General features: G+C 38.0%; 1 protein-coding gene across 1 annotated transcript in view; it reads left to right on the top strand.

Annotated features, from left to right (window-relative positions):
- tagapb (T cell activation RhoGTPase activating protein b) overlaps nt 1–20,462 on the top strand; it is a 31,491-nt gene extending 11,029 nt beyond the window's left edge. Inside the window, exons 2-14 of the mRNA XM_039692799.2 lie at nt 942–1,027; nt 4,058–4,228; nt 10,471–10,635; nt 14,986–15,027; nt 15,282–15,366; nt 15,583–15,636; nt 15,876–15,945; nt 16,154–16,302; nt 16,984–17,145; nt 17,269–17,378; nt 17,696–17,876; nt 18,267–18,375; nt 18,478–20,462. Of these exons, the coding sequence (XP_039548733.2) occupies nt 942–1,027; nt 4,058–4,228; nt 10,471–10,635; nt 14,986–15,027; nt 15,282–15,366; nt 15,583–15,636; nt 15,876–15,945; nt 16,154–16,302; nt 16,984–17,145; nt 17,269–17,378; nt 17,696–17,876; nt 18,267–18,375; nt 18,478–19,682 (2,589 nt within the window). The 3' untranslated portion in view covers nt 19,683–20,462. The remainder of the gene's footprint in view (nt 1–941; nt 1,028–4,057; nt 4,229–10,470; nt 10,636–14,985; nt 15,028–15,281; nt 15,367–15,582; nt 15,637–15,875; nt 15,946–16,153; nt 16,303–16,983; nt 17,146–17,268; nt 17,379–17,695; nt 17,877–18,266; nt 18,376–18,477) is intronic.
- The last annotated feature ends 3,401 nt before the right edge of the window (nt 20,463–23,863 follow it).

The raw sequence follows: 23,863 nt of genomic DNA, 5'->3' as shown, positions 1-23,863 counted from the left end.
AAAAACATATTTCATTATAAATATTAAATTCATTATATCATTGACTAAATAATTAAAGGGATTTCACATGATGTATTAGATCCCATGAAAGAAATCAAGCCTTAACTACTCAAAAATATTATGCGTAATATTGTTTGTTTGTTTGTTTGTTTGTTTGTTTGTTTTTATAAATAGCAGTAACATTTTTTACAGTGTATTCATTACATTTTTAATGTTTTTTTAAGATTAACTTATTGCTATATATATATTGAACCATCACTCAAAGCACTTGCACAAAGCGTAAACATGCTAACAAAATTTGCTTTAAATAAAAGCCTGCATATTACAAGGATGAAATGCAAAATAAAACTAGAAGAAGAAGAAAAAAAAACAGTAAAGCATTTTTTGTGCATTTTGGGTTTCTTTAACCTTTATGTGTGCAGGACTTTTTTGCAATTTTTGCCAAAGCATAAACATCAAATGTCCAAACAAGCAGTGCCAGCAGTACTGATGAAATAAAACGCAATGACCCACAGCTCCCAAGGCACAATTCAGGGATGAATGCCAGGAAAACAAGCACAGAGCGAAAACACACAATGGTCACCATCATATGCTTGAATGAATGAACGAACAAGTTTATAGTGCATCCATCCAAAACACAGCCATAGCTGAGAGAGAGAAAAAAAAACCTATACAATAAATAAATAAACAACCATATGCGACAATCGTTAATCAACAAACCAACTAAATTCATCAGGTTTCAAACAATCCAGTATCAATTGGAAGAAGTTGAAAGCAGTCTTTATGGAACAAATGGAGGTTCATCCTCAAATCTCAGTACGATGCAAACACTTTTTTTTATCACACAGAAATATACCTGTTCTTGTTCCTATATGGTTATAGAATAGAATAAATACATTTTAAAAAAGAACAATGAATGAAACAATGTCTGCTTATTACAGCACCTGCGATGTCTGGCTCAGAGGAGACGTTCTGCACCAACCCTGGTGCTGGGGAAGACTTTAGGAATGTCCTGGAGCCCAATAAGGTATGTGACTGCAATGTATACAATATATATATATATATATATATATATATATATATATATATATATATATATATATATATGAAAAGTTCAGATGCAAAAGCCTCTAAGTGCCATTTGAAATTCATTCTTCTAGAATGATCATTTTTATGAAGCTTGTATATTTAAGTTCAGTGATTTCACTTAATAAATGATAATTATTAATTGTTATTTAAGTGAAATTACTGAACTTAAATATACAAGTTTGATCAAATTCATCATTAAAGAAGAAAATTTCAAATGGCATTTAGATGCTTTTGCATCTGAACTCTTCATATATATATACATCATTACCAATGAAACAGGAATACATTTTTAACAGCTTTTTAAAAATAGCCAATAGCGTTTCATTTATATCACAGTTCGGCCAGAGCTGTTGAGCTCAGTAAAGCTGCATTTGACATCTTATGAGAGCCACAATCTATTAGATTCCCCTTTTAGATTTAATATGAAACTTTCAACGCATTCTCATCCTTTAACGTCATATAGAACGCTATGACAAAACGGCGCTATACTACGCACATGGCACCCGTTATCGTTAATATAACACGTGCTGTGAGGGCTAAGTTTAGGTGGGGTAGGGTTTGCGTGTCATATTCACGCTAAAGCATTTATAACGTCTTGGGTTCGCGTGTTATATTAACGATAAAGGGTGCCATGTGCGTAGTATAGCGCCGTTTTTGCATATAGCGTTCTATATGACGTTAAAGGATGAGAACGGGCTGAAACTTTTACTTAAAAGGATGGTACACCCAAAAATTAAGTCATTAATTACTCACCCCAACGCTGTACCAACCCTGTAAGACCTTCGTTCGTCTTCGGAACACGAATGAAGACATTTTTGATTAAATTTGAGAGCTGGATCACTGCTCCATAGGCTTCCCAAGGGATTGAAACTTGACGACCCAGAAAGTCAATGAAGAAAATGTTTAAATATTCCATGTGACTACAGACGAGAGTTCAAGAGATTTCCATGACGCATACGCGAGAATTGCGATCTCCTTCAATTACTTCAGTTCAGTTCTCGCGCATGCGTCGTGAAAATCTCTTGAACTCTCGTCTCAGGCCCAGAAGGAAGAAAAGGAATAGTTGAATAAAGTCGTTATTTTTTTGTTTTGTTTTTCCGCACAAAAAGTATTCTCGTCGCTTGATAAACTTATAGTTGAGCCACTGTAGGCACATGAAATATTTAAACATTTTCTTCATTGACTTTCTGGGCCATCAAATTTCAATCCCTTAGGCAGCCTATGTAGCAGTGATCCACCTCTAAAAATTAATCAAAAATATCTTCATTTGTGTTCCGAAGATGAACGAAGGTCTTACGGGGTTGGTACAGCATTGGGGTGAGTGATTAATGACTTAATTTTCATTTTTGGGGGAACTATCCCTTTAAGCAAAACAGTGAATGTAATCATGCTGAGGATGTGTAGCCTGAAAAGTGGTATGTTATTTTGGTGCATGGCACCTGTGTTATCTCCAGCCCGTTCTCATCCTTTAGCGTCACATAAAACGCTATATGACAAAGCGGCGCTATACTACGCTCATGGCACCCTTTATCGTTAATATAACATGCGAACCCAAGACGTCATAAATCCTTTAGCGTCAATATGACACGCAGACCCTACCCCACCCCTAAAAGCCCTCACAGCGGGTGTTATATTAACGATAACGGGTGCCATGTGCGTAGTATAGCGCCGCTTTGTCATATAGCGTTCTATATGACGCTAAAGCATGAGAATGCGAGAATGCGTTATCTCTTCCACTCATCGGTGCTGTTTCTAATGCCGAGTCTGTCTACCCGTTTCTCCTCCTAATCTTCTCCGTATCGCTTTAAAACACAGCATTCAGTGTAGAATTAAAATGTTTAGTGGCCTGGCCAGGCTTCATCATATCATCAGTTCTGTGCTATCGTGTCTCTGTGCTGAATTATGTGACCATAGTAGACGCCAGGGTCTACCGTCACAGAATTCATTACTACGCCGAAGTGGATTGTGTGCGGTTGCGGTGGTTCCAACGCATTCTCATCCTTTAGCGTCATATAGAACGCTATATGACAAAACGGCACTATACTACGCACATGGCACCCGTTATCGTTAATATAACACGCGCTGTGATGGTTATGTTTAGGTGTGGGGTTGGGTAGGGTAGTCTCATATTACGCTTTATAAGGATTTATGACTCCTTGTGTTCGTGTGCATATTAACAAAAAAGGGTGCCGTTTTGTCATAAAGTGTTCTATGTGACGCTAAAGGATGAGAACGGGGTGGTGGTTTACATGACACTAATGTGAAAACATACTTTATTCGCCCCAATGGAAAGTGTATTTACACAGTCTAAATCATTCCATATCTCCTATATAGTAGGGATTCCATTTAGAAAATAATAATTTTGTGAGCAAGTGACCGATTTCAACTCCGGCTTCTATTTATAATGATGGGGGCGGGACTCTCCCCATTGTAGAGAGCGTTTGATTTGACAGAAAATCTAATGAGAAGCTAAATTGCAGAGTGATGTCATCAAAATAATTTATCCATATTGGCGTAAGTTGGAACTGTAGGTTTGTGAATTTTGTCATTGTTTTGGAGCACATTAGCTTGTAGATACCCTTAAGGCAAACATAATCTAAACGCCAAAAAACCTATATTTTGATTTCATAGGGACTTTAAACCCTTTGGTTCTCTCTATTCGGTGTTGTCTAACGGTCATTGCCTTGGGATCATCTTCTTTGTTTTTTGTGATAAATAAAGTATGGCTGCAAGTAGATTCCCTGGGTCTTCATCTTGTCTGAGCTGATGTGACAGTTACATGGATTCAATATTTGAACTGAGTAAGAAAAACGACCCTCCGTAAAGAATAATTCATTGATATTTTACCAAAGGCTTTTCAACCAAAGCAATCACACACAATTGGATTTTCCCAATCGTGCTTTTATTTCCTTTATATGGTCAATGTTGTTGCATTGGTGGTTTATAGTGAAAATTCTCTTATCTTCAGGGAGGAAGCTCAATGTCTGGTGGCGGTGGATCAGTGTCCCTTTGTGCTGGGATTGACCAATGAGAACTCAGAGCTGATTCTGGATGAATGTGCTCAGCTGACCGAAGGACTGAAGACCAGGGAAAGACACCTCTTCCTCCTGAGTGATGCCCTGGTCATTGCCAAGCTCAAGTAAGAAGTATTCTGGTTAGCACACATACAGAAACACGTTTACTAATGAGACTAATATGGTTTACTATATTTAGAGTTGCTTTCGTTTTTGACATGAAATGGGAATCACCCAGCAAACAAAAAGATTGTGATGGGATTTCCCCATATAAACGTCTAATTTAGATGAGGTCAAAATTATTGGTTCCACTTTATTTCGATTGTCTACTACATTTTACCAACTATAGGCAACTTTGCAACTACATATCAACTAACTCTCATTAAAGTATTAGTAGACTGTTGTAGACTGTTAGGTTATGGTTAGATGGCAGGGTTCGGGTTAGTAGAATAAGTTGACTTGTAGTTGCCAAGCTACTTATGGTCAGTAAAATATCTGTTGGTGGACCATCAACATAAAGTGTTAGCAGATATTAAGCAGACAGTCTACTAATACTCTAATGACAGCTAGTTGACATGTAGTTGCAAAGTTACTTATAGTTAGTAGTATAATGTCTACAGTGGCGTATCGAAATAAAGTTTTACCAAATTAATTACTATTATAAATTATTGACTTTAACTTGTACAAACATTAAAACTAACCATTGATTCAATGCACTTCTTGTGTATTCTGAATATGATTATTTATGTAATAACATCTAAAATGACACTGTTGACCATTTCTTTACCCTTTAAAGAAATAGTCACCTGAAAAGAGGTGGACACCTTTAAACCTAACCATACCACCAAACCTGTCCCTAACTTTACCCGTATCCCACCTAAATATATATGTTATATTTGTTTTATGTTTTTATGCGAGTGGATATAAATTAAAGACACCTACTATAAAGATACCACTATTTATTCATATTCTTGTTTTAAATCCTCTGTTTTATTGTTTTGACCAAGAAAATGGCCCTGGTGATTTATGTATGATTTGAATTTAAGATCCCTTATTTTTTGTCACATGCTGCTACGAAACAAGAAAGTTGAGGATCCAAAATGCAGTTTTATTGAAAGGGTAATCAACAATCGTATTGAAAAAAAGGGAAGAGGTCAGAGCACAGTAAATCAGTCCAATCAAACAAACGAATCCAGAGGGTGAGACAGGAACGGTAAAAACCAGGACACAGTCAGATATCAAAAACCAGGAACATGGAAAAGCTCAGGAATGCAGTGTTACACATACAACTAACAAGACTTCGCAGAGACTAAGAGAATAAACCAGGATTTTTAGTGTGAGCTAAACAGGGGTAATGAGACACAGGTGAATGTAATAATGGATGATGGTCTGGGCAAAGGACTATGGGGAATTGAGTATGTGGATGTGTGGTGATTGTCCGGATTGGAGTCACCTCTGATGGTGATCGCGGGCACTCTCACTGGTGATATCTTTACCACACTTTTAATACTTTGCTTAATGTGTTGACCCACATTAATACCTATAAATGTATTAATTCAGAATTATGATACCAAAGGTCAGGAAGGAACAGGTCTAAAGACTATGGGCTTTTATTGTACTCAAAATATGTTTAATGGTTGAAAATCTATTTTTTTTTTTTTTTTTTTTGGAGAAGAATATGTGTAAGGTACTATATCTTAAATTATAATTTGGGGTTTATAGAAAAAAAGTACAACCAAAGAAAAAAATATTTAAAGCTGCTCATAAGCAATTTGAACATCTCTGGCACATGTCTAAAGCACTAGCTGGGCTGTGGCAAGCTCTTGTTTAGTTGCCAGTGACCTTTATGTGTGTTTTTCCCCTAGACAGCCCAGAAATTTAATGCAGGTTTGATTATCACTCTACTGAACACATAGTATCTCTGCTACTTCTGTATTGACTGGTTCTTGACTCTCTGACCTTGATGTGAGAGAATAAACGCTTGGATGGTTCGGCCATTCAATCATCACTTGTGTGAACTCCCATTTGGGATCTCAGAAAGCCAATAATCTCAGCTGGAGTTAGCTGAAGAAACAAATAAAATAATCCACTGAGTTTTAATGGTCAAAACAACTGAGCCAAGACCTAATGTTAAAACAGAAGCTCTTTTAATCTGCAGAGAACCGTTACTATTACTTAAGCAGGATGGTGAGGCTTATGCAATACCTGTTGCTCAAAAATCTATCAGAGGTGCTGTAGGAACAGAAATAACAAATCATTTAAAATGAAAAATGAAAAAATCAAAAATGACTTAAATCATAACTTATCAACACAAAAATGGCTTAGTGTGGTTATATAAATGTTAGTTTTCAGGATTTTTACAGCTTTTTTAAACAGCGGCCTTTAGCCACACCTAATGAAATAAAATTGTCACAGAAATAGGGGAATTCAGCTACTTCCTTTTTTTTTAAATGTGGCATCTAAAAAAAAAATGCCGGTGCTCTTTCATTCACTATTCACTTTTAAGTTATACTGTAAAGTGAAATGAAATATAATATTTATAATAAATATGTTGAAGACTGGGTATCATACAGTCAAATTTGGTCTAATCTTATGGTGGTGATGATAATAAAGATAGGCCTTCATCAGGGCTAAAGGTCTCCTGTGTCACGGTTGCAGTGTGACTTAATCCAAATTACAAGAATGATACGTGATGCAGGATGTACAAATGGATCCTTTTAATAAACACCAGGAATAACAAAACACACAACACATTAATACTGATGATACCAAGCAATGAACAGAAATTACTGGGTAACACTTTACAATACGGGTGCACTAATATGCATTAATTCATCCTTATGAATTAATGATATAAAAAAATAAGTAGAGTCTATATGGTTAATAGATTAAGTAATACATGAATTGCTAATAATTCAATGTGTCATTGTGTAATAATTCCTTAATAACATATTTTATTAACTAATAGTGTAAATTAATGTGTTAATAATTACCACAATTAGTCAAAGCTATGCACTTCAACTTCCAGTTGTCTGCTTTAATTAATCATTAGCTAATGATTTGCAAAGCTATCATTATGTTATGACTTTACTTGATGGGGTACATCATTATTAACTAGTCATTTAGTAATTGTAGTAATTTGCACATGAATTTGCATTAACAATGAAGTAATCAATCATGTATTAATGCATATTAGGGTACCTGTCATATTATCTGGAAGTTGAAATTCAAGGCTTTGGCTCATTCTGGTAATTAACATATTAATTAACACTATTAGTTTAAAAAATGAGTTATTATGGAATTAATCCACAATTAATGAACTAATACATTAACCTTACAGACTCTTAATTAGTTCCTAATGTGGTAATCATTAATGAATAGCTTAGATGATCATTAGTTACAAATTAATTCAGTATTATCTGTGCATTATTTAAGCATGAATTAATGCATATTAGTGCACCCGTATTGTAAAGTGTTATCAATAACATTGTAAAGAACTGAACTTAAAAACCCACTGAAGTGCCTTGAAACGAGCAGCGTTATTCAGTAAGTTGACGTAATTTCCACTGAAACAGGAAGACAGGGCGGGAAATATCAATCAGCTCCTCCCCTTTTTTTAAATATCCAATAGCGTTTCGTTTATATCACAGTTCGGCCAGAGTGGCAAAGCCACATTGGACAGCCACAGTCTAATAGATTCCCTTTTAGATTTAATATGAAACTGTTACTAAAGCAAAACAGTGAATGCTATCATGCTGAGGATGTGTAGTTTGAAAGTGTTGTAATTTATTTTTGGTGCATGCCACCTGTGTTCTCTCTTCTACTCGTCAGTGCTGTTTCTAATTGCCGAGCCATTCTGCTTTAAAAAACAGCATTCTGTGTAGAACTCAAATGCATATGATACGTTTTCTGGTCTGCGGCGACTCAATCATGTGATCTGCTCTGTGCTATCGTGTTTCTGGACCGGAACAGACTGTGCGGCGGCGGTGGTTCATGTGACACCAACGTGAAACCAGACTTCATTCGCCCCAATAGAAAGCTTATTTACACTGTCTTAATTGTTCCCTATCCCTTGTTAAATGTGCCTTGTAGAAAATCGTAATTGTGTGAACAAGCGACTGATTTAAGCCTCTATTTATAATGTTGGGGGCGGAGCTTCATATTTTTCATATTTAGAGAGCCTTTGATTGGACAGAAAATTAGATTAGAAGCTGAAGTGCAGAGTGATGTCATCAAAATCATTGTATTGGCGGAAGTGAGAGACTGTAAGTTTTAAAGTGGTGATTGATTATGTTTTCACTTTTCTAACTTTAGTTAAATAAACGTTTAAAATGCACATTTTCGGCTTCTCGTCAGATTTTTTGTCCAATCAAATGTGCTAAAATATGAAGCTCCACCCAAACATTATGCAATAAGATACAAGTGGCTGTGCTGTATCGTAAATAAGTAACGGCTGAAGGGCGTTGTTAGGCCTGACGCGAAGCGGAGTAACCCCTTTAGCCGTTACTTATTCACGATACAGCACTTTCCTCGAGTACCTTATTGCTTTTATAAAGCGGTTACCACACAATACAAATAATAAAGTAAAAAATAAATAAATAAATAAATGTATTAGTGCAACTTTCATGAAGTAAAATCACTACAAGCCTTCCTTCCGCTAGAAAAAAAAATAGTCCCTGATGGTAAACAGCAACAACGTTCCAATGCTATGCATGAAAGCTCAAATAACAACAACATAGGAACTGCAGTGTGCGCAGTGATAATCATAGCCGTGTTTTATCATGAATAGCACAGCTATTGACCAATCAGAATCAAGAGTTGGAACTAACCGTTTTATAAATATACACAAGGAATGAATAACAAAATAAGAAACAGGTGTGTAACTCAATCAGAAACCATGGCAAAAACTATGAATGAGGTCTCAGGCAAATTCTGACAGGGAAAAAAATGCAAACTAAACAGAGCATGCAATGAAACTATGAACTAGGCAAGACATGTATGTGAAACCCTGGAGTAAAAGGTGCTTTTTCTTTCTTCCACAACAGTAAATAGAAACAAAAACCACTACAGTACTTTCCCAAACACTGTAAAATCTGTAAAGTGTAATGACAATTTATGAATTAATAATCTGTTTTAATAATTTGTAAAATGTTGCCACAAATTTATTTTTTTATTTTTTATGAGATGAGATCAAAATATATGCTTATGAGTTTCAGTTTTCTTTTGATGTTTGGTTGTTTGGGCTGAGGCCAAAAATTCAGATAGGCTAAACTACAAATTATTTTCCATGATTTTTAGTGAATAGATTTGTTGGTAGATGGGGAAAGTTGTCGTACGCAGAGTGCTTCAGAGTGTCTCTTCAGAAGACTTGGATTAAACCACTTGATTGAATCATTTTCATAATCTGCTTATGAACCTTTTGAAGCATTAACATTTTGGTTACATGGACTTTCAATCTCTCTGATTTCATAAAATAAATATTTCCATTTTAGTTTTTTAAAGATGAATGAAAGTTTAATGGGTTTGGAATGACATGCGGTGACTAAACGATGACAGAATTTACATTTTTGAGTGAACTATCCCTTTAAAAACATATTGACTCTAGGCATTAAGGCAGACAATGGATATGATATGAGGGAGAGGTGGATCTAACTACAACTTTTAAGTTTTATTCTCAAAACACAAAACAAAGATGATAATCCATAGGAGCAAATGGAACAGCACAACATAAAGATAATACCGACCGGACTTAGGAAACCAAGAGCATATAAACAGGGAAACAAAATAATGAGCAACTCGACTAGAAACAGTTGGTGAATGTAATCAGGAACAATACTAGCATGTAAGATTAAAATAAGTGTATCCCAGCATAGTATATTGATAAGAGTATCCCAAAAGTCCCCAGATGATCTATATTTCGTAAGTGTGTATCCGTGCACACTCTAATGGCAAATATTACCCACAACCCATTGGGCTTTGGAGAAAGATCCGTTCCCTAATCCATAGACCCATGACTACTTATTTTCTCTCCAATAAAGTATGAAATTACATGAAAATAAATGTGGAGGATGTTTCATAACTGTGACAAGATGATTGACAGGCCAATGTACGGTGACCAAAGGCACGTAAATATGTGACAGAGCGTCCATTAAAGACGATTAAATCAATAAACAAGGCAATAATATGTTGCAATTCCATGTTACAGTACATTATTTACATTCATAGACAACTGCACAGATACCCTAGTCAGAGAATTTTACGATAATAACAAGTTAACAGTACATTATGCCAATCAAAATTCAAAATGTTCTTGGAGATCATTACCATTGCAAAACAAAACAAGACAATAATATTTCTGTGTTTACAGGTCAAATGCAAGTTACAGACTGAAACACAGAATTGATCTAAATGACCTGTGGGTGTGCAGCTTTGAAAATGAAGATGAGGAGGCAGAAGACGAAGAGACAGGTGTTGATCTAAGGATTTCCATCATATTGGCTTGGTCTGACTCTCTGTGCCTGGTGTCCTTCCGGTGAGTTCTTTAAAATGATTTTTTATCTCCAGGAGCAAGACTGAACACTCGTGAGAACATGTTCACACGACCATGTATCAAAGAGCAAATCTGGGTAGTCTGTGGGCATGTTCTCTGATGCCGAAACTAGGCTGCTAACCAAAATAATACGTAGTCAGCATGCCAATGCTAGTGTATGATGACAAGCGCAGAGCAATTTGAGCAGGTGTATAAGGACGTTGCAGTCATTGTGAGATAATGAGTAGGTGTTTTTCAAAGCTTCGTTTGAAAGTGGGTTATGTAGGTGTTCTCACAGGTGTTAGGAGTTGGTTGCACCACTCAGGAATAAGTCTTGAAACCCTTAATGTACTAGAATAGGCAACCAAAATGTCTTCTTATATAGGAAGTATGTATATGTACATGCACATGGTGGCTGATGAAGGGCTTGGGCCCGAAACCTTACAACTATTAACTATCAACTATAGCAACTATTAAAATAGCTTAGAGCATTTTCAAGTGTGCGTACTCATTGTTTACTTCTGCAACTTCCAGTCTGCCCAGCACCCAGTTTTATTGTTTTGGATGTGCTACACCTTTCCAACTCTAGTATCCCCAGCATTCCCATCTCCCAGGCAGGCACAGGCTCATTAAGGCTGGTGTTGAAAATGTCCTTGAGCATTGGATTGCCGATGTTGAGCCCCTCTGCAAAATACAGGAACTGGTAGGCAAGCTCCTTCACACCGTTCTCCCCTTGCCGAACCGAAAGGTGATTGTTAAGTCTTTCCACCATCGGATAAGCGGAGCATGGAGATGGAAAATGGAAGATACCCATTACTTGCTGAGTCCTCAGTTGGCTGGAATCAGCCAACTGAGGGCTCAGCAAGTAATGGGTATCTTCCATTTCCAATCAGGAAACACAAACATGGGCAACTTGGACAACGAACCAGCACAGGACTGCAAACACAGGGAGACTAAATAGGGAAACAAGCATAAGAGGGTAATGAGGCAGGCAGGTGGGACAAATTATGGGGATGTTCAAATTAATTAACCAATCATTCATATTGATCAGCTCTACCAAACGTGGATGTTTTTCCACTAAGAAACGAGCATTGTTATTATGTGTTGATTGATACTGTGAAGCTGCGTTGATGCAATCCATATTGTGAAAAGCGCTATATTAATATACTTGACTGGACAAATTAATCAATAATGAGATAACGAGATGGACGGGGCTAGACAATTGACAGGAGAGCACATGGCACAAGGAAATACATGACAAGCCATGTGCTCGCACAAACACATGACAAATCGGCAATGTCTGTCACCAAACCTGAAACAGAGGTGACAGAAAACCTGACAAAATCAATATCACATTTGCAGTCGAGCTCATATTTATGAAAACAGCTCTTTTGTTCTTGCGATACTGCTTGACTCTTTCCCCGCCATTGGCGGACATTTCCGTCATTTATGCGACAACACTTCCCCGCTATTGATGGAAATTTCCAGCTATCCGTGTTTTCACTGTTATACGGTAGGGGATCTTCTAAAAGTACAGAATCTTTGGATTAAAAGACATGGGAAGAAGAAACAGAAACAAGTGATAGCATATGTAAGCCAAGGGGGTAATCCATCAGCCGGAAGTTGAAGCCTCGCGGTAGCCACCATTGTAGCAGAACTTCTCCTGCTGTTAGCATTCCATTGACTCCCATTCATTTTGGCGTCAATTTGACAGCGAATAACTTTACATCTGAGGTGTCCAAAGACTCCATTTGTCCTTTATTTATTTCTAAAGAAACACGACAATGTATAAAAGGCTCCATTTCCTTGTATCTTACGTTATGGCCCCATAGAAGGCGTTTTTGTAAAAATAGGCTAACAATCGCGTCATAACGAATCGACTCTCCGTCGCACAGTAGAAAATGACCGTATAGACAGGAAGAGAAGCTTGCAGGCAATCGGAGGGACGTCAACATGGCATCATGACTTTTGCGTAAACATACACGCCACTTTCAAGTCAAGTGGCGTGTTATCTTTACGCATTTTGAGCTATCTGCGTGTATGTCTATGCCGTTAAATGTTTGAGTGATTCCGCGTGTATGTACACGCCGTTAAATTTCCTAGTGAAACGAAGCAAAATGTAGATCTACATCTGGGGAGCGATATTTTTATCTTAGGATGGTAGGGGAAGACTCATAAATGTTATTAACCCCAGTGACGGGGTTGGTCATATATTTATATATACAGTAATGTAACGTTAAGTCAATGGCGTTCATAAACACGCTGAAAAGCGATTAAGCGATTATGCTATTCCACCGCCAAGAATTTAAACATGAATTGGCATGTCATACATACGCTGTTTCTTGAGAACAGTCTGTGGAGGCATAAAGTCCGATTAAGTCGAGGGAGAAGCCCATAGAGAGTAATAAAGTTGATCCTGCTGCTGCTCATGGACAGCTAATACTCACACTCTCCGTCTCTGAGATTCAGAAGGGAATTATTCAGATTTCACTCGGCACAGCTACTAGAAGACATAAAGGTTGCTCACGTGTCTGGCTCAGTTTGAGCCTGAAAAGTGAAGCCTGTTAAAGCCCGCCAGGTGATCAGCTTTTAACAGGCTTCAATTTTCTCCATTGAAATCAATGGGGCCACTGTGTCCATTTCTTTTAGTGTCTATGATGTAAGCAGATGTATAATTACAACATCAAACAGCATACAAAAACATTTTTCTCAGTTTTTTTACACAAAATGTTGCTTTTTTTATTAAATTTGTGTTGATGAAAAAATGCATTAAGCTGGACTACTTTTTGTTTGTTGGTTTAAAAGCAGAGACTCTGTTCTTTCTTTTAAAAGCATCTTCAGATATGCATACAACAAAATATTTTTGGGGCCGTGAAAATTTTTTGGAAAATGATCAAAAATGCACATGGTGGCTGGCAACTTTAAAAAAAAATGCTGGAAGGTAAATAGTTCATTATAATATGTATTATATGAGTATATTATTATCATAGGATTATATTGTTATTAAATGTATTATAGTATAAAAATCATGATCTCATACAAGTACTTTTGGGCATTTGTATTAACTATTGTGACTTTTTTAACACAATCCCCCATTGATGTTTGACCATGCACAACAGTAACAAAAGAAATCAAATTAGAAATAAATTATTGATTGCATTTGAAGTAGGACTTTTTACATCCAATCACCTTAATACAGAGTGGCATAAAACTGTACAGTGCTGGTCAGAATTATTTGCCCCCTTTGTAAATATAAATCAAAGATGGCTGTAAAAATAAATCTGCATTGTTAATCCTTTTGATATATATATATATATATATATATATATATATATATATATATATATATATATACACTGCTCAAAAAAATAAAAAGAACGCTAAAATAACTCATCCCAGATCTGAATGAATGAAATAATCTTATTAAATACTTTTTTTCTTGTTTTTACTTTTTAAGTGTTGTTTAAGTGTTCCCTTTATTTTTTTGAGCAGTATATTATTACTTATTTAGTATATATATAGAATTATTTACCCCCTTTTATTAAATACATTTTGCAACCTCATTTTTCCAAGATAACAGATCAGAGACCATTCCTCCATGACAACCTGAGCTAGAAATCTTACAATGGGCCATGTTTGGATCTTCCAACATGACAGTGATCCAAAAACAAACATCAAAATCAAAACAAAAAAATGGGTCACTGAGCACAAAGCCAAGCATCTGAGATCTTCAAAAAATGTGTCTTATACTACACTTCTGAGAAATCATACTAGGGGCATGTGATTGTTCACCTTTGAAAATAAAAGTTCAAAGCACATTCAGTAGCTAAATCTGGCATAACTTTGTAAGATGGCTAAATGCAACATTTTTAAATACTATGTTTTACTGTGAATAACAAAACGTTAGGGTTATAAAACACAGTGGATAATTCAGTTTTGAATGTGTATGTCACATTTATGCACCTACAACCGTGTCTAAAACAAGATGTGAGAAAGTTAGTCATCTTTTCTGCAGAAACCATCTATACTTCACACTATTCCAAAAATATAAAGGATTACACACATATTTCACTCTTCCTACACATTTTATTAGGCCTAATCTAACTTTCGAAGATGAGCTGCAAGTTGTGCAGACAAACTTTCCACTTGTCGCCAACAAGCCACACTGAAATGAGGAAGTGGTAGCTGTCGCTGTGATACTGCTTCCTGTGCTCATGACTCACTGAGACTTTCCTGCCCTTTCTGTTGTAAAGAGGTCGAGCATGTGTGGCCTCTTCATATTCACAACACAATCACACGCTCTACTCTCTCTGTGGATTACTAACTCACACCATGCTGTTCTCTCACATGCAGTCTGCCTGAGCTAAAGGATCACTGGTTGGAGACTCTTCACAGGTGAGGTGTCATTTAGTACATATCATAAATGCAAAAGGGGAACATACTAAATTCTGAAATTCAAGGTTAATTCGATTTGTTGTAAAAAGTGGATTTAGACTTCTGAACCCCACCCTCAATGCAAATCTCTCAGACGAAGAAGTCTATTAGTATGTTTACCCGTGGTGAACTACTTGCTGTTAAGTCACTACATGTGTGGTGATTATCTGTTATTATCATAACAGATAATGTTGCAATTTCAAATGCCATTGCAGGAAAACTGCAGAGGCAAGATCGAGTGCAGGCAGCACTTCCCCACCGCCCAGCGTCCTCATGAAGGTGCTGAGTGGCAATACCACGGTACGCGTTCTTCAGTCACTAATTCATAGACATTAGTGATCAGATTTCCAAGGGTCAAACTGCATAAATGCTTGGAATGGGATATTTTTCTTCTATGCCTTTTATCCCCAATGATGTAAGTCCTCAGCCTGGGTCTGTGAATGGAAATAGCTTTGGGTCTCTCCGTACAGATAATCAACATCGACATTTATTTTGCTGTTTTTCTCTGTCTTACAGAATAAAACTCCAAGTGGAGTTGGGATGGACTCTGGCGTAGAGTTGCCTTTTGATGTGAGCTCTCAATTTTTCTTGTATTCACTAATTCACGGTAGATTTTAACCTTTGGGAAACACATTCTTTCTAAGCGAGTTACTTCCAATGACACTTAAAAATGACTACAGCAATGCAAATAAGGATGCTAAGAAATAATGAAAAAATGTGTCGTAGTTTTGACAGTTGCATGTGAGTAATTTGAAGTCACACCCTAATACTCCTTCATGTGCTCATGACAAACATGTGCCTGTTCCCAGGGCAACGGCAAAATCTCCACCCTCCCCAAGCAGTTTCATAACCAGGAGGCACATTCACAGCAGCCTATTGGTGAGTTTAAACTAGTCAAAATGGCTGTTCGAAACCACATGTTTGGTTAGGTGCCCGCCAGAAGAAAAAAAAAAAAAAAAAACAATGAAACTGAGTGTGTGTGAAAATAAAAGTGTGAAAAACGCAGTTTGAAGATATTACTGCTTTACTCGTTGCAAGGTGTTGTTCAGAAGTAATGCTTGTATTGTATTTTTCTTGATTTGAACAGAGAATGGAGGCAAAAGGAACTTTTTCCCATTTAAGCTGAAGAGAAACTCTCCAAACCCAAGTGTTCCTGCTCATACTGAGTCCAGTGCCAAGAACTTGCTGTTTGGACGGCATCTACAAGATGACACCACACTTCCAAAACCAATTACTGTACGTCAGTGTATTATATTGGTGTCTTATTATTATCTTATGAGTTGTTGTCTAAGAACAAGTAAATAGACTCTAAAAATGGCTGGGCTGTTTTAACCCAACTTTGGGTCAAATATGGACAAACCCAGCCATTGGGTTAAACTTACATTTTTAACCCAACGTTTGGGTTTGTCCATATTGGGTTAAAACAACCCAGCATTTTTAGAGTGTAGGAACGTGTCTTCAGAAACATCACCACAGATGCAATCGGTAGAACACGTGATGTTTATTTTGAAAGGCATTGTGTGATTTCTTGCCAACCTTATCCAGACCTCAATCAAAAACTTTTGAGATAATTCTGATTGGAGACAAAAAAAATGGCAAAAACAACAGCAGTTTTAGAAGTTTTTATAGAATCGGTCAAACCCCTTACAAAAATGGCGGAGGAAACTGATGGTATGCAAAAAAGTAAATTGGCCTTGGGTCATAGAAAAATCGTTTCAAGTCATTATATTTTGATGAAAGATTCCGAAGACATTCCTTTTTTGTTTGTTTTCTTTGGAATAATGTGCACTGATGAATCATACATGCACCAGAAAGAAAAAAAAAAGTAAATCTGGCACGTTTGACTCCAGGATCAATTTTCATGTCGATAGAAGATTTATATTCCTCAAGCTTCTCATGTTTTTGGCCCTCCAACAGGAAACACTCATGTTGCTGTTCAGGAAGGGTCCATTTACTGAGGGTGTTTTCAGAGTCCCATGCAGCACCAAAAACCTGAATGCCCTCAGAGATCAGCTGAACTCTGGGGCCGAGGTAGAGATGGAAGCCCTGCCTGTGACACTCTTGGTTGGATTGTTGAAGGTGAATTGTTTGCGTTAGTCCCAGCCTTTGCCTGTGTGTGTCTATTATCAACATCCCTTCTATTCCTATTTTGAGGTGTCTGTAAAGCAATAAGTCATTTCTTTCATTTGAATGTACTGACAGATTTACCTGAGGGAACTCCCTGGAGGCCTTCTTGTATTTGAGCACTATGAAAGCTGGATCAGTGCTCTGGAGAAAGAGAGGGCAGAGGATGCTCAAAGTGAGCTGAGAAGGTGAGTAGGACTCTCTCTTGTGACCTAGCTGTAAACTTACTGTAGTTTCAGGGTAGATGGTAGAGAGAAACTGTGAGCAGATGAGTGGGCTGGGAAAAAAAGTCCCTGGCACAGATGTGATGATAGAAACGGGACTTTTCTGTGGGCTTTCTATGTACTCTTCAGAGGTTTTAAAATAGGGAAATAGTCTGGCAACAAAATGTCAGAAAGGTAGTTCTGTTTTTGTCCTTCTTCCCTCATCAAAATTAAAATGGGAAGAGGGGTTAATAGAAAAAGGACCTAACTGATTTTTTTTCTCTGTTGTTGTCTGCTCTCAGAATGGCCGAGAAGTTGCCCAAAGCAAACAGTCTTCTCCTGCAGCATCTGCTGTGCCTGTTTCACCACATCAGTCAGCATTCAGAAACAAACAAAATGGATGCCAAGAACTTGGCAGTGTGCATTGCTCCAACCTTGCTGCATCGTGACTGCCAGCCCCTAGACATGGATGATGTAGAAAAGGTCAGACATTTGGCTGGAGTTTTTTTCTCCTTCCGTTTTGTAAAAGACACTTCTAAATAATCTATATATCATGAAATGGTTTCTTGGAGTCTGCCTTGGTGTTGAGCCTATAGCTCTAAACATACAACTTAGCTTAGTCTGGATCTTGTCGGAGCAAGAATATATGTCAAAAGTCTCCTCAATGTTTTCTTTTTTTCATGATCCACCTCTGCAGTCTCGATTTGACTAATCTGTTGATTTAAGACCAAAACTTGGCACTGTCATAAGCATAGTGCGGTTTAGATGCATAAGAAACCACAGCACCAAAAGCACTGCGGCATTGAGTTGTGAAAACAAAAAGTTGTTGCAAAACTCAACACATTATATTAAAGAGACTTTTTGTTTTTTTAGGTCACAAGACTTATCCAGTTCCTAATTGAAAATTGCTCTGAGGTATTTGGACATAATATCCTGATGCTTTTTGGGGATTTAGAGGAAGAGGACTCCATGGAAAAGTCAGGTGAATATATCTTAACTAGTGGTGGGCTGGCTGGTATGCTCGAACGAACAGAGAATTGATTTTGAGCCACGCAGACCTTTAACATTGATTTATTCTCAACAGATTCAGCCTCCTTGATGTCCCCAGATATATCCTTCGATGTCCATCAGCATGACTCAGCGTATGACAGCACAGATCCTGATGTTGATTGTGACTGCATGGAAGTTGAGAGCCAGACTCAAGAGGACAACATGATGCCACGTGGGAGCCCAGGCCTACGCAAGATAGGACGCTCTGACATTCAGTCTTGTTCCTCTGACACTATATTCGACACTTTCACAAACGCTTTCAATCGCCGGTGCTCTGAGCCCTCCATTTTTCCTTCTACCTCCATAACGGGTTTAAGACAACTTGCCCGCAGCCATGATGATTTTTCGACCGAGAAGGAAGACTTTGACAGCCAACCACTCAAGAAGCAGAACTCAGATGACTCCTTCTTGGATCCCCACCGCTGTGAGAACCGAAGATCCGACATGTCTCTTAAGAAAGTGGTTGGGAGTTTGAACATGCCCATCAGTGTGTCTTCTCCAACATCTAAGGCTGGTTCCTGCCCATCGTTTTGTTCCTCAGATGGTAGCTCCTCAACTCTCTCAGAGCAATCAATAACCACCTCACCAGTGCCATCCCCTGCAAGCCCTCGCAAAAGCCAGTCTACTAGGCATTCATCCTTTATGAGTAAGTCTAGAAATAACCAAGGAGACGTTGAAGTGAACCGACGTTCCCTCTCAATGAGGGCCAAAAGCATTGGAAACTTTGCATTTAGCAGAGGCAGTCTGAAAAAAGGGGAATCTCAGAAGGAAGTTGCCTTCCCTTGTGAAACGCTCCAAGAGGACTCACAAAATGAGACCGAGAACATTGATGAGCTTGTCCGGCGTCGGAGGCCTCTCTCCGCCATCGAAGTCTTCCAACAGGTGGATAGTCGTATGCCATGCAGCCCCCCATCCTACGAGCAGGCGCTGCAGACCGGAGCTCAACCGGGCCCTCCGCAGTACGGGGCCATGACAGTCCAACATGCCAGAGAGCTGGGCAGAAAATCTCGTCCCATTTCTATGAACGACTGCCTATTGGACAATTACAAAGGTAACGAACTCACAGAATTCATAGAAACATTCACAGAAAGTGTTCAATCTGTAGAACCACAGCCGGTGTCGTTCCGGCAGAGGGCAATGTCCGAGTCGGTATCCCAGATGAGGAACGACAAAGTGTCCCACAGGTTTAGTCAACCTGTATTTGAGGAGTTCTCCTATGCTAAGGAATCGTATGTGTGAGTGTTTCTTTCTTAATTTTAAAACTGAACTCCTGCTAAGATTTAAAGGTGAAGTGTGTGATTTGTGTGCCACTAGTATCATCTTGTTTTCAAACAGGTTTCCCAAACACTCCTCCCATTGGTCAGATAGTCCTGCCCCAAACTCACATCATTGGTTGATCCACTGTAGCCAGTCAGGATAATCAACCAAGCAGAGTAATGTTTTGATAGTGCCACAATGTAAACACTTTTCAGGTAGATCAACCCATAAAATGGCTTCCTTAAAGCTGACTTTAAAGTCAAGTTGGGATAGGAGAACATATTTTAACATAGAAAAATTGCACACTTCAGCTTTAAAATAACCTGCAACTGTTAAGCTCAACTGTTTGACTTTGTGACACATAGTGTTGCATTGAGTTTATATGCTAATATTGAATCATTTTAAACTCTTGCCAGTATAAAGCTATGTAAATAGACATTTACAACAATTAAATTGTATATTGTAATAAATAGTGTATGTTTGTAACAGAATAATTTTGATGTAGTCCCAATGTACAGCTGTAAAATACAAGATTTCTGTGATATTGCTACTTTTTATTTCACTACAATAAAGAATCTTAGAGGCCACATCGTTTGAGCACATCCCTGAACGTCTCGAAAAGCTGTTGAGTCTTAGGGTTATTTCACCTTGTGAACACTGGGTTTTTGGGAAATTGTTTGCTTGCCCTCATGTTGTTCCAAATGAATTACATACTGGTTGCTCTTTTCCTCGCAATTAAAATGAAAGGTAATTAGAGATTTACAGCTTTATGAAAGGAGCATGTTTTTATTTTTTGTCTGACTGATATTTGTTTGTTTGTCATTTTGCAGATTCATTGTATTAAAAAGAGTTGCCTGAATAAAAAATCAAAAACAATTATTTAGTGTTCCACAAGAATAAAATCATGCAGTTTGTGTTTGGAATGACATAAGATTGAGTGATGACAGAATTTTCATTTTTAAGTGAAATAATCTTTTTAGTCTTTGTTTCTTTGGGATACCAACAACATCAAAAAATCATTAAAAGAGGTTATGAGGAACTTACAGAAACCATCCATTCATACCTATGGCGCTTTGAACGGCACTGTTCCCCATCATTGTCAAAAGGGTTGCATAACACAGAGAACAAAATGTCATTGAGAACAGAGTGTTCTGCGTTGGAGAGGAAGTCGCCGATCATGTGGACTGATTTGGTTTTTCGCTGAATTTGGTTTGTATATCTATAGATATGCCCCTATTTCCTCCTTTGGTAGCCTTACTAAGAAACAGGCTGCAGTGTGTCAAATGTCGCTCAGCATGGTGTCTATAGCACACACTAATATTGGTATTTGTATATGGGTACTGCTGGCTTCAAAAGATTCTTATCAGGATTCAGAACATGCTGCACAACCTGCATGCTTTTTAGCATCAAGCTTTTTAGCAGCTTTTAAAGCAACGTGCTCTATACAGTCAGTTCCAAAACAATCAGAAAGTGAAGCAAACTTTTGTGACATATGAATAAAGGTCACCAGACAAAGTGGAAATACCAAGCAGGTTAACTTTGTGTTTTCAAAATTCACTATAAACTTGGCAAGGAAAACAATGTTACATAATGAAACTGAATAGTAGCATGTGTTCATGGACAGAGGTCTCTTAGTTACATAACACAGTGGTTCTTCCTCTGTTGTCATTACTGTGTCCATTATACAGTGATGAATGGGCACTTTATATAATGAATGTTTTAATGCTTAAAGTAAAATTAACAACCAATTAGTGACCATTCGTATTCAATAACAAGACTTACCAACACATCTAAATAGGGAACAAGGTTATTGAATTTCTCAAACAAAGCACACAAAACCAATGACAGTCTATAAAGAGAAATGTTAACATCAATTACGTTGACTAAAAAAAGATGCTCTAAAAATAAAATAACTGACAAGAGCATTAAGCTCAACTGATTACACACACTGTATTAATGAGTTAAACCAAGATCCGTGAGTTATGTTATCTTGTAGTAACAACAAAAAGAAGAAGAAATTTGTCGCGGTTTATGAATTCAATGTCTCTTTTTGCGTTTCATGTTATGTGTGTGTGTTTCACGTTGGCGGTCACTGGTTATTGCCGCTTATTATAGCTTGCCGGCGGTAACTGATCAGCTTGCCCTTTATATTCTCACTGATGTCACCTTGTCTTTGTCAGATCGTTGTGGATGTTTCCGCTTGTGTCTCCCTGCCTGTTTCCTGTGTCTTTTTGATCGTCGTCTTCAGCACTCCTGGTTCGTCTCGTCTCGTCTTTGTCTTCCAGAACTGGAAATGCACCAGAACTAAATGAGTTCCTGTCCTGAAGCATATCCAGAATGGATCAACAAGAAGAGAACCTGGACATCACGGGACAAGTAGTTTAAGCCTTAGTAGCAGGTGGCCGAGCTCACGCAAAAGCTTCAACACCTGGCTAGTCCCACTGCGCCTGTTCCCCCCACACCATCTGCATCCAACCGCCAGTCTGAGCCACGCTTACCAACGCCCGAGTTGTATTCCGGTGAACCGAACTATTGTAGAGCTTTTTTAATACAAAATGTTCTGTTTTTCTCCCTCCAGCCACAGACTTTCTGCACGGAGCTGCACTGACCTTACTTTCAGGACGGGCGGCTCTGTGGGAAACGGCGGAGTGGGAGAACCAACATCAATGCTGTCCCTCGTTCCAGGCACTTTCCGAGGAAATAAGACAGATCTTCGACCGAGCGGTTGCAGGACAGGAGGCAGCACGTCAACTCACAAACCTTTGTCAAGGAAATAGATCTGTATCGGATTACTCGATTGATTTCCGTACCCTGGCTGCCGAGTGCCACTGGAACGAGGAAGCGCAGTGGGACATGTTCCTGCATGGGTTGGCTGACAGCATCCAGAAGGAAATCTTCACCCTGGACCTGCCTAAGAAGCTTGATGGTCTCATTGAGTTGGCACTGAGGGTGGACACTCGCCTACATTTCGTGGAACAGCGGACCAGGAAGAAAACTCCAGCTTCTCTGGAGCGTCGAAAGCCCTCAGGCCGGTGACTGATACGGTCAGTCCCACTTTCGATTACGAGCCGAACACGATCATTGAACAACTATCATTTCTCCTACTAGATTCACCCTTGGCGCCCATCGTCCTCAGTCATCCGTGACTGGTCCAACACAGCCCGAGGGTTGACTGGGGTCACAATTCTATTTCTTCTCGATGCACTCAATGTTATGCGTCTTGTCTGATGTCTGCCTGTTCGCCTGTGTCTAGTTCTGTTTTTCAGAAGGAGTCAGTGAATTTATCAAACGTGACCGCTGAGTACCTTGGAGAAATAGCCAGCTTTCCCCAGTCTGCCATGTACAGAACCCTGTTTTGTTCATTAAATGTTCTCATCTACCTTTGCTATTTATGTTTTATTTATTATACTTAAATTTTTTTTTTTTTACATTCGTATATTTAGTTTTTTCTTTTTTTTCACAAATGTTTGACTTTTGGATGACAATTGGATTACCATATACAGTTTTTATAAAACTTTGTTAACCTTCTATGTCATTTTTACTCTGACAACTTTCCACAGATGTTGCCACAACGCCAATGTGTTTGCTGGGATTCAAGCTGCGGTTACCCATGATTGCTCAGTTTCACTGAATAAAGGAGAAATATATGCAAAATACATGGAAAATACAATGGCATTCATGGCAGAAAATACATATTATGGCATTTTTATAATGATTATTGTTATTTTTGGAGGATTTGACTCACTATTAACTAATATAAAGCTTTATGCATGTCTACATTTGTGCTCCACAGAAACATTTTTGGGTTAACTATCCATTATAGTTCTTTGATATTGGACAGAAGATGTGATGAAAAGCTGACGTCTGCAGTGATGTCATAAAATCCATGATCCATTTTAACGGAAATGACAGACTGTAAGTTTTGAATGCTTTAATCTCATGCAAATGTTGTCTGATAGTATTCTTTCACATATTCAGGTCCAGTGTTGGGGAAAGTTAAATGTGTTGCAATATTGCGTTACTCCCGAAAAAAGTAATTGCATTACATTACCTTTGCATTATTTTTTCTCACCTTGCCTTGACTTGCTTGTGCTTGAAGAGTTATTTTTAGCAAATGTAAAGGCCCTTTCACACCAAAAGTGAAAAGAACGGAAATGCAAATT

This window comes from Pimephales promelas, chromosome 13 (genome assembly GCF_988280905.1).
Source record: "Pimephales promelas chromosome 13, fPimPro1.hap1.1, whole genome shotgun sequence".
NCBI lineage: Eukaryota > Metazoa > Chordata > Actinopteri > Cypriniformes > Leuciscidae > Pimephales > Pimephales promelas.
The sequence above is the reverse complement of the archived record's forward strand: the minus strand, read 5'-3'. Positions and strand labels throughout refer to the sequence as shown.